This window comes from Phalaenopsis equestris, unplaced genomic scaffold, assembly GCF_001263595.1.
Source record: "Phalaenopsis equestris unplaced genomic scaffold, ASM126359v1 Scaffold000078, whole genome shotgun sequence".
Taxonomy (NCBI): Eukaryota; Viridiplantae; Streptophyta; class Magnoliopsida; order Asparagales; family Orchidaceae; genus Phalaenopsis; species Phalaenopsis equestris.
The window spans coordinates 942,192-954,727 of NW_018164520.1; the positions used below are offsets into that span (position 1 = coordinate 942,192).

General features: G+C 38.2%; 1 protein-coding gene across 6 annotated transcripts in view; it reads left to right on the top strand.

Moving 5' to 3' along the window:
• Positions 1-347: 347 nt before the first annotated feature.
• LOC110019768 (urease accessory protein D) overlaps positions 348-12,536 on the top strand; it is a 29,810-nt gene continuing 17,621 nt past the window's right edge. For all 6 annotated transcript variants that reach the window (XM_020717588.1, XM_020717587.1, XM_020717585.1 and 3 more), the window contains exons 1-5: positions 348-604; positions 696-761; positions 848-922; positions 3,003-3,047; positions 3,225-3,458. In XM_020717588.1, coding sequence (XP_020573247.1) covers positions 503-604; positions 696-761; positions 848-922; positions 3,003-3,047; positions 3,225-3,458 — 522 coding nt within the window. In that variant the 5' untranslated portion in view covers positions 348-502. The remainder of the gene's footprint in view (positions 605-695; positions 762-847; positions 923-3,002; positions 3,048-3,224; positions 3,459-12,536) is intronic.

Here is a 12,536-nt window from a genome sequence, read left to right on the forward strand (position 1 = left end):
TTAACCGAATATAGCGTTATACGTTGGGGGTGAATCCACGAGGAAATATTCTGTGAGCATAAATTGTCTCTCATTTTCTCCTCAACTTATCAGGAGCTTTACCACTCCAACACTTCTTTCTTTTTGCATATTAGCTCTATCATAATTAACTTTTCAGGAAGACCTTTTGGTAATTACAAAGTTATTCACATAAAATAAGACTAAAGAATGATTCAACCGACCAGAGTTGCTGATTGTATGGTAAGTCTCCACTCGATCAATATCTAGTTTGATAGAGTGATCTCCTTCGATCCCTATGAAGATTAATTACTACCCAACCAAAGCTTCTCTTGGCGCCTTCAGTTGATCATTCGAACAAGGTGATGTTCCATCATTCATATCTTCTTCCAGAGTAGTTGATCTATTTTGAGCTTAATGTTGACATATATATAGCATTAGTATTCATGTAAATGCCCGAGTTCCCGCTGCCAATTCTTAGCTTCAATCAAAGCCAAGAAACGGAATGGAAGAGACTGGCATTTTGACTGTGGAAAAGATAGATGGAAAATCAACCGCCACTCGCTGCTTCTCCAAATACCCTCTCAAGCTGATCATCCCCAAGAAGGCAAGATTCCAAATCAGCCGTCTAATTTATCTCGGCTTTTCAATCTAACTCTCTCTTACCTCGCTATTCTCCATGATTTACTCCAATCTAGGTTGGCTCCTCTACCACCGACGCAGTATGGGTCTTCAGTCTATCCTACGGCGGCGGCATCGTCTCGGTCGTCAAAACCCTCATTTATGATATTGCTAAGTCTTGTGGCACATCTCTCCCCGTTTCTGATGTGCGCATTCTTGTTGGTTTCAGGGTGATCGAGTAGCTGTTGGGGTAAGTGTGGGTGATGGGTGCGCTGTGGCTCTGACAACTCAGGCTTCAACCAAGGTATGTTCATGGGATTGTAATATTTTTGTTGAGATTAACTTGTGATGTTGATTTGATGCTAAATGTATCGAATGTAAGTAATTTATTCTTTCTTAATCATGCGAGTTTAAGATTTGAATGATTTACTAGCACGGTTTGTAGTTGAAATTAAATTGATCGTTTTTGTTAAGGCTGGAGGTAAATGGTATTAGAAACTTTATTTATGGTACGGTTATGGAACTATAGTGATTAGGTTACATTTATTAGAACTTCTTGATTAGATATGCTGACAAGCAAATTGGTACCTCAGGTACATGATTAAATTCTGAATTTATGTTATGTTGGTTGTTGACTCCAGTTCTTTTGATTTGTACTTTCTCTAAAAATTTGTGTTGAAGGGTGAAGGGGAATAGGAAAGAAATTTGTGGAGTAATTTTAAACTTATGCAGTTCATCCAATTTGAGTGATATAAGTTTTGGATTGAGGGAAATAAAAGGAAACTTAGCGTAATAAAACTTGAAAAGCTTAAATCAATGGCTCCTGATTCATAATCAACCCATAAAGTGTTTGGATTTTGTTTTTGTCCCTTCTTTTTCCTTCAATCCGACTAGAGCTTTTCCCATTCCTTTTACATAGTGAAGCTATTATTTTGCAATGGATGATAGTTGTGGAGTTTAAATTTCAACTTATCAAGGTTTCAAATTCGAAGTTTTGTATTAAATAATGGATAAGATATGGATAAACTCTGGACTATCGTTGGATTTTTTTTTTAACCAACCACTACTTTAGCCTGCCGTCACTCATGTCTTCCACCATATCGAACGCTCACCACCAACCACTCATCACCCTTTTGCAACCGCGATATACCATTATTTGTAAACATTTTTCATCACTTTTTACCTTTTGTAATCACTTATTGCTACCTGTGGCCGCACATTATCCCATATCATTCCCCGCATCTGTCATCGTATGTATTTCATTGCTTTTAGAATGTAACATCATAAAAACAAATAAACATCTCAGTACATTTGATTTACATCTATTGAAAAATTGAAACACAACTTCAAATTGAAACAAATCACTTATTGCTACTTATTTTGTTCCTATCAGGGACCAATGAATTCATCGGTCGATGATGGAGATTAGTTGTAGACAACTTCTAATGAGGCTAGAGGTGCGGCTTAGGAGAAAGAGTCGTGACATTTTTAAAGTTTAGCATTGACTCTTTGTGTAGAGTATTGCAAATGGTGGGATTGATGAATTAAAATCACATGTAGATGAGAACCAAGAAACATTCTTGGTATGTCACTAACAAAATAAGAGAAATGAGGAATTCAATGCTGAATTTGAAAAAGTGTCTGCAATTGCACGGACTTGAGTGATTGATGGATGTGGCATGATAAGAAATCTAGTCAGAGTTATTCGATAAATTCTTTTTGGAAATTGAGGAATGTATGCCAATGGATGGTCACAAGAAGCAATGATAAACATGTGAGGTGATTAGTGTGGCATTAGGATTTGGCATGGGATGAGGTGCGAGGTGATTGTGCAAGAGATGGACATAGACGGCTAATGTGCATTAGGAAGATTTCCGGGTTGAATTATGGATGTAGTTTGAGGACAAATTACATGTATGCCAAAAGAAGTGCATGTTATATGGATGGATGCAAGTGTGAGGAATTGCTTAATGGATGCAAGGCGATCAATTGATGGGGACAACGTGAGAAGGAATTTTGATGACTTTGATATTATATTTGAAGGGAAGAGAATATGTAGGTTAAGGAAAGATAACAATAAAGGAAAAAAATATAATAAGAAGAATATTCTCAATTCTAAAGAAATATAACATTAATAAAAGTGCATATTTTTTATTTTAAACTTTTAGAACATGTGATGGTATGGATATGATAATAAGTTACATGTCTTGTAAAGCATAAAAGATTCTTTTGCATGCCAAAAAAATTTGAAATTTAGTTGCTTCTCAATTCAAAGGTAACATTGGAAGCTTTCATGTAGACCGATAAGCTTCTCATCACATTTTTTATCTTATTTAACTAATTTATGCCAAGACAAGACCTTATATGTGTTTTTCTGTTAATAGGTATACAAATCTATTGACTCAAAATGCAGTGAGCAATTCCTAGAGGTACCATCTGCATTTTTAATTCTGAATTGATGAGGTGTTCATCTATGTGTAATATTTGGTTACCATCATCGTAAATATTATATCATGCTGTTGATTACTCATATGATATTCTTAAACAAAATTACTTTTATCCGCTCTGAAACTGCTGAGTAGGATGATTTTATTTGTATGCAGTAGGCTAAAGTCGGAAGGAATGCGTTGTTGGCTGTTATTCCAGATCCTGTTACTTGCTTCTCAACTGCTAGATACGCTCAAAAGCAGATATTCCAGATCTTTTATGATTCTAATTTGGTAATAGTCGATTGGATTACTAGTGGACGATATGAGAGCGGAGAAAAGTGGGACTTCGAGCTTTACAAGAGCAGCAACAACATATTATTTGAAGGAGGCGAACCACTATTTGTTGATTCGGTAATGATCTCATTCTATTGTAGTCATTTAGGTAGATATTATACTTGTGTGATTGCTGAAACTTATTGCAATTATTAGTAAAATTCTACTGTTACTTATTTGATGATGGAATCACTATTTAAGTTTATAAACAAATATAGAACTCAATTCCATAAAAGAATTTTCTCTTGCATTTTTTATTATTAATGAGATTATGCAATAATTGTGTTTATAATAATTTGTCAGAAAAGGATTATCCGATGAGAAGTAACGATATGTTTGTTTGATGAGACAAGGCATGTAAGCTAATACGAATGCATAAACCATATTCCTACGTACAAGAATTTTCTACTGAATTCTACGTATGCTTGTTTGAGTTTGAATGCATATAAGGCATTTTCTAGATGATTGAGATCCTACATTTCTTGATTATTATTTACAATAATTTTTAATTAAATGGTACTTTTTGAATCCTATTCAGTAGAGAAGAACTCGGGGGTGGGAGGGTTATGATATACATGGAATTTAATGGTTGATGAAAAGTTGGTATTTTAGTGAGAGCGCAGTGTTAAAGGCTGCCATCTCTATGTGGTCCTATAATTCAAGTTTAGGTCATGCTTGATGGGTGTACTAAACATTTTTTTTTTTTTTTTTCTAAGCAATCATTTTGGATGAAAGGACTAAACAGTTGGTCTTCGCATTCCTTAAATTATTTTTGGCACAAGGTAGTTGTTTAAGCTTAAACTTTGAAGGTTTATTGTTTAAGCATTACATTTTTTTTGAAATTATAATGTATCTGTGCTCTTTGGCCATCTATGAACCCAAAATTTTGGTTTTGAACTTTCAACTTGTGCGTTGTTCTGATGAGGGATTTTCTTAGACTTAGTTGTTTAGGCATATGGTAATTGTTTATGGCACAGGGAGAATTAACTTAACGTCTCAAAGAATTATTCTGACTAGTATTGAGAGATTTTTTGATACTCAAATTTTAATTCTCATTTCGGGATCAATACCTAAATTCTGATTCCCATTTTTTGAGGTCGGTACCTAAATTCCGACTCTCTTTCTGAGATTGATACTCAAATTTCAATTCTCATTTCGGGATCAGTACCTAAATTCTGATTTCCATCTTTCGAGGTCGGTATCTAAATTCTGATTCTCTTTCTGAGATTGATACCCAAATTTCAATTCTCATTTCGGGATCAATACCTAAATTCTGATTCCCATATTTCGAAAACACTTAAAACTTGATAATTTGGAACCTTCTCTCCAATCCCCAACGAGAATTCCGACTTGTTGATTCCGATCGGATATTCACTTGCTAATTCCCCAGCAGAAACATTTAAAAATCTTCAGGGCACTTTTGCCTTTTGGTTGGGAACTCTCCGACGGAGGGCCCAACTGATTCATTCACAAAATCTTTCTCGAGTTATGGGTTCCCGATTAGGAACCTAACTCAAGTTCAATTTCATATCAAGTTCAATCTTTTGTCGGTCTACTTAAACAATTCTTTTGTTTGTTGATCTATTCGGTCAACATCAATACGCGCAGTGTGCTTGGTCAACACACCACACCTATTAGAGGTCAATTTGTTGACCTCTTTTTGAGGTCACTATACTTTTCCTAAGAATCCTAGGATCTAGCTCTAGAATATCTTAGAAAACTAGAACTGAGACCCACCCTTTTAGAAATTCCAGCCACTTCCTATTTCTCTTGTGATGTCTCGCATTAATGATCTCAAAACCATCGTCTTATGGTCGAGTGGTAAAGGACTATCACGTGGAGACTCAGGGAGAAGTTCCCAATAGGATCTCAAACCCTAGGAAAACCTTTTCAGGACTTTATTATCACACACACACACAAAATGCACAAAATTCACTAAGTTGCACAAAATTGAACTTAAATTAAGCTTAAAAGATGAGTGAAAATGCGAACTTCTCCGGATGACAAAATGGATTGTACCAGCGCGTCCGGGATACCAATTTTAGCTAGAAAATACACCCATATTGCCATAATTCCACACACGAATAAATTGCATGCAAATTAATGAATTCGTCAAAACAACCTCCGACAACGAAACAGATCGTGCCAGCGCGTACGAAACGCCAAAGTTACCTAAAAAAGACATTCAATTTTCTACAATCTGACGCACGAATGAAAATACATAAATCAAAATTTATTTTTAAAATATTAAATACTTTTATATTTATATCATTATTTATAATCTGAATTATAACCCTAAACCCTATTTTTCCCTTTTCCCGCACACTTAACCCTTCGCTCTACCCCGCGGCTTAGTCATATGCTTGGCTCGTCCCCTCGTGTGCCCTAGCTCCCGTGGACGATCCACGCTGCGATCTCTTCCCCCTCTCTCAACTCTTCCCCTTCTTCGCATGGCCGCTCGAATGATTCATACATACTTATATGTTTCTTGTTATTTGTTTCTATCTGAAACATATGCTGACACAATACTTTGAAATATAAGGCTCCAAGGGGAAATATTTTTAGCTGTTTTGACCCAATTGTTGGGTTCGGTTTGACTCTTTTGGAATCGAATCTATGCTGGAAAATTTCTCTGTTTTGCCCATGTGAAGGGCTTGGTTTTGGCTCTGTTAGGTGAGAATTATAGATAAAAATGTTCTCTGTTTTTGGCCCATTTGGTGCGCTCGGTTTCGATTTCTTCTGGGCTGGATTTAACCAAAAGTTTTATATTATTTTGGTCCCATTTGGTAGGCTTGATTTGGTCTTAGAATTGCGCCCGGTTTTGCATAAGATTGGCTTGATATGCTTCTTTTGTTGAGCCCTATTTATCTGTTATAGTTTTCTTTTTGTTGCCTTTTATGCTGGACTTGGTTTGTCCCTTGTGTTGGGCTCGGTTTTACCCTTATGCTGGACTTAGTTTGTCCCTTGTGTTGGGCTTGGTTTTACCTCTGTGCTGAACTTGGTTTGTCCCTTGTGTTGGGCTCAATTTACCTCTTTGGTGGGTTTGGTTTGGCTCGTTTTGGTATTGTGCTTTGGTTGAAATCTCTTGCTTTTTTAGCCCTTTGGTGAGCTCGGTTTGACCCCCTTTGCTAGGCACGGATTGGTTGGGGGTCTCTTCTTTAGCGTCCCTCCCAAGATTTTTATTGGTAATCAAGTTTGTCATCCCAAAATTCATGATTTCAACATCTACTGCAATGTGAGAGTGTTTGATATGAGCAAACTAACTTACTATCATGCCCTATGTGATAAAAATGGTTTCAATCCTAATGATCTATAACAGTTTGCCTATCCACTCTCTTATGTATATTAAAGGAGCACAATGGTAATATTTCTGGCGACTCCTCTTTGGACCAGTTCCTCTCTCCATCTTTGATCAAGTGGTTTTATCTTCATAAATCGGTGGTGTGTCCATGTCTCTCATGGGCCAGACTACCATTCTTCTGTTGACTTACTATGCTCATTTCTTCTTTGAATCAGCATAGTCAACTCCTATTGGATTCCAGGATTGTCTGCTTAACCATCCTTAAGTAGAAAATGTTCAGGGATCCCTAAGGTTTTAGTGGGGTGGACCCCCAATAGGTGTGGTGTGTTAAAGTCAGAATGAGTTTAATGTGGAATGAATCATTTCCTATTTTGGGTTCGCTCCTATGCCTCATAATCGCTTCACTTCTCTTCTGAAATTTGTTTGTCCTTTTTACAAGTCACGTCAAATTCCTTTTTAACTTTCCTCGGTAGTGTTGAAATTTTAAAACCCAATATCAAAACAAAGTATTCGTTTAAAAAAAAAAAGAGGAAAATTTTTGACAAAGGACAAAAAAAAGAATTCGAATTAAAATCAAAAACTTCAAAGTAGTACTCAGTTCACTAGGCAATTGTGCTAATTTCAATTTCTATGCTGAAATTGCAAGGTTTTGAACGCTACTGACACTCGAAAATCTACAATTGACAGGAGCAATGTCGTTGCCAAGTTTGACTTTCATGTTCAACATGCCCACCGATAAGGATGCCCGTCACATTGCTTCTACGGTTTGGTTTGGGTCTGGATTCGAGGGTTTCGAAGTATTACTTGGAAAAACACCTCATATGATAATGAAAATGATTGCTTTAGCTCCAGGTTCAACTTAAACGGCGATCATGATTTCCCTTCCCTCAAAAAGGTGAATATTAGTTTCACCCTCGCAGCACCAGCTGTTCCATTAGTAAAAGAGAAGGAAATTTTGTATGAAAATGATTTGATGAATGTTCCTGCTCCCTCATACCCTGCATTTGAAATTGGCTCTTCCTCTAAGTCTACGCTGCTGACACGTTCCCAAAGAAAGAACCACAGGAGGAGGGAATTGAGGGCTCAGAAAGCACAAACAACCAATCTAGTCACAACAAAGACAACTTCTCTACTGGAAACTGAGTCGATGGAGACCTCACCTCACCTCGAGGGGAGCAGGTTTCATCCTCTGTCTGCCACTAACGGAGAAAAAAGTATTCATAAGATTGCCGCCAAATTACTGTCACCGCCTCGCCATCAAGGTAAAAAGAGAAAGAAGTCCGAGATAGTTACCCAGATTTGTTATGTTTTTGAAAGAATGACACGAAATGACAACTCCTCAGTGACTTAAATCTTAAGAAGGATGGGTTACGTTGTTTCCTCTCAAATGAAAAACAGAATATTGGAAGAATGTGAATCCACTCGGCAAATTCATAGACCCACTAAGAAGCCTGAAGAAGTACCACCACCACGTATTTCTGCCAAACTCCGACTAGGAGATCGAGTAATAACCAATGCTGCTACTGCTAAACCCACCAACATCACTGCCACGAAGCAAGAGTCGGCTAAACTACGATCATGATCAAGATCGGGGTGGTAAGGGATTGCCTACTGTTGTATCTGATCCGCGCACTAGGAGACCTACTTCCTTTCGCCGTATTGATGTCATCAACGAGACACCCCTGTCTCCGGTCATTAGTGCCTCAAGGGAAGGTTTGGATACCTAAAGACGTTAGTCAGATACCACTATTAAGTGCAAGAAGCTCTCACCCCGGAGAAAATTCCAAGTCCAAAATGAAAGTTATTACATCAGAATTCGACACAAATACAAATGTCTGCCAAGGGCCATCGGTCGACCTTAAAGTGATTAAGGGAAATTCAATTGAAGGTACATTGGAAAAGCTTATACTTGACATTGCAGAGCTCTCAAAGGAGCAACGAAAGAATGATGAAAGTGAAGATTTTAGTTTGATGGATGGTGTGGAAGAGGGATATGCGGATATTCTCGTCGTTGAAACCCGAACCTCTCCACCAACATCAAAATATTCAATTTTGTATTAAATTAAAAAAAAAAAAAAACGGTTCCCATGCCACATAACCCCACTTATTCCAAAGGATTGCACATAAGCACTCATGGCCGGGGCATTAAGGAGAACCACCCAAAAAAATAGGCTCACGGTTAGGCGTAACAGGAGAAGCTCATCCAGGTTCAGCTCACGGGTCAAGACACCGAGGGACCAAGATCATAGAGAGGGAATCAACCATCTAGCTCACAGGTAGATGCAACAAGGAGAAAGCCAAACCTTAAAACAACCACATTTAACATAAAAGAGCTACAGGAGAAGACCCACAGCCAGGGGCAGTAGAAAACTGCCAAACAAGATAAAGAAACTAACTAGAATGCTCACGGGTAATGGCGGCAAGGAGAAAGCCAAGCCTATGTAAGCTCATGAGTAGGGCCAAGAAAAGAGAAAAACCATCACAGAATAAGCCCACAGGTAGAGGTAGCAAGAAGAAGACCACAATGGCAGTAAACACAAGATAAGGCTCACGACCAAGGCAACAGAAAAGAGACCATCATTATTTAAGTTTGAACCAACTATTTTCAACATAAAAGAGCTACAAGAGAAAGCTCATAGCCAGGTGAAATGAGAAGAAAGTTAAGTCCTAGCCAAACACAACACAAACCACAACAATAAAGCTCACGACCAAGGGCAAAGAGGAGAAAACCAAGAACATCCAAACAGGACAAAAGAAACCAGCTAGGATGTTCATGGTTAAAGGCAGCAGACCAAAACCACTAAACAGGCTTCACGACAAAGGGAAAAGTCGCCACAAATTTTATCATTGTGCTCCTTTAATATATATAAGAGAGTGAATAGACAAACTATTATAGATAATTAGGATTGAAACCATTTTTATCACATATGGCATGATAGTAAGTTAGTCTGCTCGTATGAAACACTCCCACATAGCAATAGATGTTGAAATCATGAATTTTGGGATGACAAACTTAAATAACAATAAAAATCTTGGGAGGGACGCTAAAGAAGAGCCTCCCAACCAAAACGTGCCCAGCAAAGGGGTCAAACCGAGCTCACTAAAGGGCTAAAACAACAAGAGATTTCAACCAAAACACAATACCAAAAGGAGTCAAACCAAACCCACCAAAGAGGCAAATCGAGCCCAGCACAAGGGACAAACCAAGTTCCGCATAGGGGTAAAATCGAGCCCAACACAAGGGACAAACCAAGTCCGGCACAGGGGTAAAATCGAGCCCAACACAAGGGAAAAACAAGTTCAGCATAGGGGTAAAACCCAGCCCAACATAAGGGACAAACTAAGTCCAACATAAAATGCAACAAAAAGAAAACTATAACAAATAAATAGGGCCTAACAAAAGGAGCATATCAAGCCAATCTTATGCAAAACTGGGCCTAATTCTTAGACCAAATCAAGCCTACCAAATTGGTCAAAAATAATATAAAACTTTCAGTTAAATCCAACCCAGAAGAAGTCGAAACCGAGCCCACCAAATAGGCAAAAAACAGAGAACATTTTCATCTATAGCTCTAACCTTATAGAGCCAAAACCGAGCCCTTCACATGGGCAAAATAGAGAAAATTTCCAGCATAGATTCAATTCCAAAAGAGCCAAACCGAACGCAACAAGTGGATCAAAACAACTAAAAATATTTCCCCTTGGAGCATTATATTTCAAAGTATCGTGCCAGCATATGTTTCAAATAGAAACAAATAACAAGAAACATATAAGCATGCATGAATTCTTGGAGCCAACATGTCTCAGCATTGAAATGAATTCCAACATTTAATTGAATAAAACTAACAATAATAGAGAGCTTTAGAATCAAGTCCCAAACCATCATTTCATTTAACATATATTTCAAATAGGCAACTATCATCTCATGACAACCATAAGAACGTTCCAAAATTCTATCAATCATGCATTTTTTTTAGCAGAGGAAGAGAAGACAACCATATCATGCTCCATTTCTACTGATTCTAGCAATTATCCATGACTAGATCTTAAGATAGGTTTAAACCTTATTTTCACATGTCTTAGAAGAGAAAAGAAATGCCATCCGAGATGGTGCAAATCAGAGGAAAGAAATAAATACCTTTCAATGCAGACTCAAAGCAAAGTTGTAAGACAGATTCAATAAAACACCACCCACATAAATCTTTCTCCTAAAAGCTTCAAGAAACAACAACCAACAAATGCTTCAAACTCTTAGCACACAAGAACCTAGCCAAGAAGAGATTTCGGCAGAGCCTTTTCTCCTAAAAGCCTCGAATAACAAAACCTCAGACTCCCCTTTCTCTCAAAAAAGTTTCAACAACCTAAAACAACACCCTAAGAAGCTTTTTTATAGTCAGAGAAGAGAAGGGGACAACCACCTACCAGCCTCACTGGTAGTCAAATCAAATGACGAGGAAATAATCGCCACAATAAAGAGGGAGACGGTAAAATCTCGAGAAGGAGAAGGGTCGGCCAGCTCGGCCCTTGCAATTGGAGAGCCGAAAGGTCGAGCGACCATATGAAGAAAGGGAAGAGTTGAGAGAGGGGTAAGAGATCGCCGCGTGGATCATCCACGGGAGCTAGGGCACGCGAGGGGACGAGCCAAGCATCTGACTAAGCCGCGGGGTCGAGCGAAGGGTTAAGTGTGCGGGAAAAAGGAAAAATAGGGTTTAGGGTTATATTAAGATTATGAATAATGATATAAATATAAAAGTATTTAATATTTTAAAAATAAAATTTGATTTATGCATTTTCATTCGTGCGTCAGATTGTAGAAAATTGAATGTCCTTTTTAGGTAACTTTAGCGTTTCGGACGCGCTGGCGCTGTCCGTTTCATTGGCGAAGGTCGTTTTGACGAATTCATCGATTTGCGTGAAATTTGTTCGTGTGCGGAATTATGACAATATGAGTGTCTTTCCTAGCTAAAATTAATGTCCCAGACGCGCTGATACAGTCCATTTTGTCGTCAGAGATCGTTCAGAGAAGTTCGCATTTTCACCCATCCTTTAAGCTTAATTTAAGTCCGATTTTGTGCAACTTAGTGAATTTTGTGCATTTTGTGTGTGTGTAGTGAATCTCGTGCAATTCATTGAATTTTGTGCATTTTGTGTGTGTGTGTGATAATAAAGTCCTGAAGAGGTTTTCCTAGGGCTTGAGATCTTATTGGGAACTTCTCCCTGAGTTTTCACATGATAGTCCTTTACCACTCAACCATAGGACGATGGTTTTGAGGTCATCAATGCGAGACATCACAAGAGAAATAAGAAGTGGCTGGAATTTCTAAAAGGGTGGGTCTCAGTTCTAATTTTTTAAGATAGTCAATAGGAACCCCTAGAGTTAGATCCTAGGTTCCTTAGGAAAAGGGTAGTGACCTCAAAATAAGGTCAACAATGCAGCTTCCTTCTGAACTTTCACTTTTTGAACTGTTGGCATTGGCATGGTTGCAATTGTTCCGTATGATGCTCCTTTTGTGTTGCTTCTGTTTACTTTCTTCATCTGATTCTTATCTTCGACCAACTGTGCTAGCTCCATTATCTCCCTCAATCCCCATGATCTTAGTAGTCGGAGAGCTGCCCGTATGTTGGGGCTTTAAGCCTTTCATGAAATTCCCCTCTAGTCCTACTTCAAAAATCCTTCACATTTGCCTTAATAATGGTTCAAATCTCTTCCTGTATTCCATGGACGTCCTTTCCTGAGTCAAGACATAGAATTGCTCGTGTAGGTATCTGTTGACCTCATTTTTAGTGAGGTCTTAGTCTCCAACTCCCAGAACCTAAAATCTAGCCTTAGGAGTTTCTTGTTGACCATCCTAGCG